The sequence below is a fragment of the Manacus vitellinus genome, unplaced genomic scaffold, assembly GCF_001715985.3.
Source record: "Manacus vitellinus isolate BGI_N305 unplaced genomic scaffold, ASM171598v3 scaffold_81_pilon, whole genome shotgun sequence".
NCBI classification, from domain to species: domain Eukaryota; kingdom Metazoa; phylum Chordata; class Aves; order Passeriformes; family Pipridae; genus Manacus; species Manacus vitellinus.
The window spans coordinates 1,327,763-1,334,088 of NW_021940822.1; the positions used below are offsets into that span (position 1 = coordinate 1,327,763).

The following is a 6,326-nucleotide window of genomic DNA, read 5'->3' on the forward strand; positions in this document are numbered from 1 at the left end:
CCAGGCTCGCGAGCCTGTGCCGTACGTGTCCCTCTCGCAGCACGGGAAGGTGAGGCCGGACCCTCTCCGCACGCCCGGGTTCTCACCCGCTGCCCGCCCGTGGTGAGGCGGGCTCCGGTGCTGTTGCCAGCCCGGGGAGCAGGAAGAGCCTCTCCCTGGCGGGGAAGGTGGCCCCGTGTCGGCAGGCGCGCACAAGCCTCACAGAGGTTCCCGGAGAAGCATCCCAGGATGGCACCTCTGGATCGGTGCAGTATTCTGGTGTTCCTGCGTCTCCTCCTCTGTAGAGTAATGGCAGTCCTCAACTTTCCGGCCTTTATTTTAAAATTGGACTAGTCCTGCTGCTTTCTCTGGTCTTCTGACTTCTAGCTGCCTTCTTTACCAACCTGTTCTCTGCTGGGGTGGGCACATCCAAGAGAGTGAATTTTCAGTTCAGAGTCTGCTCCCTGCCTTGCTCAAAACTCCTCATTGCATATCTCAAAGCCCTGCTGGCTTTGTATTTATGCTGGTTATGTGGCTACTCTTTGAGCTGGAGATCTCAGCAGGCATAAGATAAATATGCTTCTGTGGGGAATGCAGGGCCTCTGGCCCTTGTCGTCAGACCTGAGCATGTATTCTTACTTGTCACAACTGCCAATCCAAACATGGTATCTTCTGCCTGAAGATCTCCTCTCCATGCTGGTCAAGTTGCACACTTCTTCTCATCTCTTGCACATATGGGTGCTTCTGAGCTTTGAGAAATAACTGCTTGTCAGACTGGTTCCTGTGTCTCTGCAGGCCTCATTGGGCTTGCTACCCAAGGCATCTGTCAGTTGTCCTCTATATGAGGAGAGGTTAACCAATTTTTTCTGGGCTGAGGTCCAGCACTCCCTGTAAAACATGTCTGAGCATGTGGGTTGTGCAGCTCTGAACTGGGGTTTCACCACACTCTCTTTCCCTGTTCTTCTGGTCCCAGGGACTTAATCTGGCTTCTTCTCCACCTGTGTTGATCCCAGACAGGAATGGGGCCCCAGGACTTTGTGGGAACTGAAGATCTTTTGTTGCCTGAAGATCCTCTGTGCCTGAGGAAGATTCTTGGAGTTTGAGGCTGGGTGAGAAGAGCCACTTCCTGGCATTAGTGCTGAGGGGACTTTGGAGCTGGACTCTTAGGGACACATTTCCCAGGTTCAGGCAGGTCATTAGTATTTGTTGCTTCTCCTGAGCTATCAGTGCTACAAGACCTCATTCTCTCAGAGGCAAGTGAATTACTGTGTCATCTACAGTGCCGTGCTCTGTCGATACTCAGTCAAATTCCCCAGCTCACATTGCAGGGACCTGTTGCTACTGGATCTGTGTGAAGCATCTTCAATATTTCTCTTGGCCAACTCCTATCTGGAGTGGTAGTGCTTAATATAAGGGTCAGGCTGTGGCATACCCTGCTGTTGTGACTTGCTGAGTTGATAAGTTTATTTGCAGATGGTGTGGCAGATGAGAGTTGCAAATAGTGTAGAGGAACTGGTGGTTTTCTTGCTTGGAAAAGACTCTTGCCCTGCTCTGCTTTGCTTGGTGGGACAATAGCTGGCATGGCCTCAGCTAGAAGGCTGGCCTGCAGTGTTTTGGGGCAGTCTTACTGGCATCCCACTGATGCACAACAGTAGGTCAGATGCCTTCCTTCTGCCTTTGGTTTGGCTCTCAGAGACCTGATGTGGGTGGAGGCACAGGGAGGACAACAATTCACTGTTGAGTCTGGTCACAGCTTCCTGGCTTGGTCACTGCCAGCACAGCTGTGGAAGCAAGAAGTTTGGAAAGATACCCTAAGCTCTGTGGAACAAGGTTGTCTCATGACCACTTTAATCTGGCTGAAGAACAAGAGAACAGCAGGAAGATAGGTGCTGGTTACAACTTCCCAGCATCTCTTTATGTGTTACCTGTGATCACAGACGTGCCATGAGCTGAACTATGAGCATATCCAGGTGCAATTTTCCCCACTCCCCTTGCCCTGCTTCTGCGTTGGCTTTCTCCAGAAGACTGGACATTCTGTCTTGGAAATAGAGATTCTGACCCATCTCACAAAGTTGTCCTCTCTGCACCAGCTGGGTTCATGTCTCTTCTTCTTCCTATCACTTCTTGGTATGGGAGAAGGATCTGAGAGGAGTTTTGTTCCTGTCTTCACAGCTCTTCTGGATGGTAGAGCTCTTCTGCCAGATTTTCCCCTCTACTGGGTGGGAGTCTTTTTGCTCATTATCTTCTGTGCATACAGTGTTCCAAGGAAAAGGCACTGTACCTGAGGATAACATCAGCCTTACTGGAGGCCTTTGGGTGCCTGGAATCAGGAACATCCTTGTGAGTAGGCAGGACAGAGACCAGAGGATGTACTGCATTCCTTGTGCATGCCAGGAGCCTCCAGACCCCCTTGCACCCTGTCCCTTGTCTGTGCCTTTCCTTTTGCTGACTTTTGCCCGGTGCTCGTAAGTATCCTTGTCTGAAGTGTGTGTCATGCCAGCTCCCCTTGCCTTCTTTGTCCTCCTCTGCCAACTGATTAGCAGAGGGGCTTGTTTTGGCAGGGTTGTGTCTGCCCGCTTCTTGCCTGTCAGTGTTGGTTTTCCACCCAAGTGCTGCAGTGTTGTCAGCGTGCTTAGCTCTGACTTGGCTTCTCTGTGGCCTGTTTCAGTGCGAGGAAGCAGCCTATGAGGAGCGGCGTTACCCAGCTGGGAAGTGGGCGTGTGTCACCAAGGGGGAGCCCATGTATGAGCAGAGCATCTCCATGAGCTTCATGAAGCTCATGCGCTACATCTGCAAAGAGAACTCAGTAGGTGTGTGCAGGCAACGGCTGGAGGGGCTGGCAGGCTGCACAGAGGGAGGGCTTTGCTACTGTCCATCTGGAGTGGGGAGGAGCGCTGCCACTTCTGACCCACCTGTCTAACTGCCTTCCTACCTCCTTCTAGGTTGCTATCTGGGCATGACAGTCCCGGTGCTCAATGAAATCCACCTGACCAAAGATGAGACCGAGCTGGAGCGTGAGGTCGTAACTGCCTATTATCTCCCAGGAGAGTTCCAGCAAAATCCTCCTGTTCCCATGGATCCTGAAATCCACATCACTGAGAGGGCACCGCTCCGGGTTATAACCAGGTGACCCCAGCACCAGAGGTGTTTTCTCAGCTCAGCGGAGATGTACGAACTCCCTGCATGGCTGCTGTGGTTCTTTGGGCAGAGGGATGGGAGCCCTGGCTGTGGGAAGGGGAATGTGCTGGCTCTGTTACTTATGTTACTTATGTTGCTTCCTTTGCTGCAGGGTTTTCTATGGGATGACCACTGAAGAGACAATTCTGCGGGAGATCAATCTCTTCTGGGAGCTCTTGGGCTCCACAGACACTGTGCTCCGGGAAACCTACATTGTGGCTTCTTATGAAAATCCCAGCATCCCTCAGCGCCGCAATGAGATCTGGTTCATCTGCCGAGCAGAGTGAGTCCCCTCTGTGACTGCAAACCGTCCTGTGACTGGACCTGGTGCAGATGGCAGTTCTGACCCAAAGAAGATGGAGCATGTTCTGACCCACTATTCACCCACAAAATGACAGACCAAGAGACTGCAGGGTGGGTTTGCAGCCTGCCCTGCAAGGGTTCTGTCAGGGGAAATCCTGCCTGATCTGCACTTCACCTGCCCCCACAGGGGCCAGCTGAGGCTGGAGCTGGCACCAGGGACAATCTCTGCAGCAAGCTCCTGGTGGGAAGCATATGGTGGGGGGTCATTGAGGCAGTAACCATGTGGGCTTGTGCAATGTGCTAGCCTGACCTGTGCTCCTCTCAGCTCTGAGCTGGGCTTGCAGAGCTGTGCCAGGTATGCCAGTGGGGCTTGTGGTTGGCAGAAGCACAAGCTGATGGTGTCTAGAAAGCAAATGACTGTGTATAAGGTGTGGGGCTCTGTGTGGCCTCTGGCCTGCTTCCTGTGAGAATGGCTGCCTGTCCCGAACAGAGCCACTGAAATGCTGCTACGGGAACAGTGGGATTTGAAGGGGGAAAAGGCTTGAATTCAGGTGGGAATCCTGAATGCTTCCTGCCGGGGTGGCTCTCTTTGTACTGTTGGATGCCTCCCTGGCTGTCACTCAACAGTCGTCAGCCAGGACTGGGGCGCTGGCAGCCTTTGTCCATCCAGGTGCTGTTTTGCAGACCTGCTGCTGAGAGGGACAGGTGCTGACAGCAGCAGGCGTGGCACCACTGTGTGTTGTGCATTGATCAGTAAGTTTCACATCCATGAATACCGTCATGCTTTCCTGGGGGAAGCTGGCAATGCCAACAGTAAATAAACCCAGCTCAAACCACTGCAGCTACGGATCACTGATGGTGGGGATGTGGGGTGGCTTGGGAAGAGGCTTGCTGTCTCCTTCCTGAAGATGCTCCAGGCTGCAAAGCTGTGGCTAATTTGAAGGGCTCTAATGTTTGCCCAGGTTATGACCCTGTGTTAAGCCAAGCACAGCTTCTGCACTGCTGCACATGCTGCTTCTGTTGCTACTGCAAACAACTCTGGGCACGCTCCCCTGCCAGTAAGGTGCTTTGCTGTTGGATGGGGTCTGCTCTAGCCTCATTTTTCTCCATGCAAAATGTGGATCCTTTGGCTGTACTGCACATGGGCTCCTGATCTTTGGGGGTGAGAATTCTAATGTGACTGTATGTCATGCTGGTTGGCCGCAGAAACACGTACTTCTGTAGGGATGTGTTTAACTGGCTTGGTGTCAAGGGACTTGTGACTGCTTCTGACCCAGTTCCCAAGGGGTTTCCTCCTGCTGTGACTGAATGTGTGCTGTGTGGCTCGCTGCCTGCTGCTCAGACTCTGGCTCTGGCCCTTTGGCCCTACACTGCAGCTGGAGGGTAGGAATGGGGGGAAAGCCAGGGCCAGCTCTGTGGTCTCACTGCCTTTAGCAGCACGGGTGGCTTCTGCCACTCCTTTCTTCAGTCAGATGCTGTTCACTGGCCTCTCCAGGCTGCCTTGCCCTCTGGCAGCAAGGAGTCTGGCTACCTAGCTGGTGGCTGTGGGGAGAGTGGGGCTGAGCACGTTACATCCTTCCCTGCAAGGGAGCAAGGAAGCTTCAGGCAGAGTCTGGGCAAGCACAGCAAGGGCAGACAGTGGTTTCCTGGGTATCTTATGGTGCAGTTCTTGTTCCTGGGGCACTAAAGGCAATATGGAGTGGGGAGAGGCAGTGACAGCCTGCAGCTCTGAGGCTGATGTGGTAAGTGCTCCTCAGACAAGTCATGATACCTGGGTCAGCAGTGCTGAACTCACTTTCTCTCCTGGGGAAAAAGCAGCAATGCTCTTATGTGAGGCTCAGGTCAGGTGGCTCAGTATCAGTGGGAGAGAAAGTCTGCCAGTGTGTGTGGGACAGAGACACTTTCTCTTACTACACATTAGCTGCTTTGCTTGTCTTGAGTTGCAGGTTGAAATAAAACTTCCTTTCTAGAGCTTTTTGAGTAGGGTACCACTTCCTCTGAGGCTTCTTGGTCCCCAACCACAACCAGAACAGCTTTTGGTGGCAGGAGATGATGGCTTCCCTACACGAGGGGACTAGTCTGTGGTTACTGGCAAAGTTCCTTAGCTGCATGCCCTGTGGGAGCAGCTCCGTGGTCTTCCAGGAGGTGGTAATGGAGGCTTCTGGTGCAGCACCAGAGTGGTACTGCCACACAGGGCAGCAGCACGCTCCAATCCTGTGCCACAGGTTTTGCTGAGTACAGGCTTCAGCATCCTCTGTGATGGATTCAGCAGCGCTTGTGGGGATGTTGTGTGCCTGATGGCAAGACTTCCATGCAGTACCAAAAGCAGCTAGCATTTTGGAGGCTCAACAAACCGGCTGGAAAGCTGGCGTTCAGAGCTACAGCTGTGAAAGCCCGTGTTGCAGGACTGCAGCACATTCTACCGCAGGCATTGGGTCGGGCAGAGAGGCCCTCCAGCCATGCAGATGGCCAGACCAGCTAATGCCTCGGCTTGGGCCCTGCAGAGGAGCAGCAAGGGGCAGGCTTCTTGTGCTGTGTCCAGCCCTCTGCCCCTAGCAGGGTGTGGAGCTCCTGGCCCCTGCTGCCCCAGTGCCTTCATAGGGTCTCTCACAGCGGTACAGACCGGGAGCTTCTGCCATCAACTTAACAGCCCGACTACGAGGAGCTCCTGGGCGGGAAGGGACCTCTGTCGCTTCCTCGCTGCTCCGGGCACGCCGTGTTCGGCAGGAGCAGGGGTCGCGCAGCGCAGGGGCCCCCGGCGCGGCCCTCACGGCCCCCGGTACCGGGGAGGCTCTGCACGATGACGCCGGCGAGCCCCTCGCCTCGCGATGGAGGCACGGGGGGTCCGAGCCTGGCACCGGCCGCGG

General features: G+C 54.3%; 1 protein-coding gene across 1 annotated transcript in view; it reads left to right on the forward strand.

Moving 5' to 3' along the window:
* LOC103756862 (heme-binding protein 1-like) overlaps positions 1–5,368 on the forward strand; it is a 6,123-nt gene extending 755 nt beyond the window's left edge. The window contains exons 2-5 of the mRNA XM_029964858.1: positions 5–49; positions 2,648–2,789; positions 2,922–3,105; positions 3,269–5,368. Coding sequence (XP_029820718.1) covers positions 5–49; positions 2,648–2,789; positions 2,922–3,105; positions 3,269–3,443 — 546 coding nt within the window. The 3' untranslated portion in view covers positions 3,444–5,368. The remainder of the gene's footprint in view (positions 1–4; positions 50–2,647; positions 2,790–2,921; positions 3,106–3,268) is intronic.
* Positions 5,369–6,326: the final 958 nt, after the last annotated feature.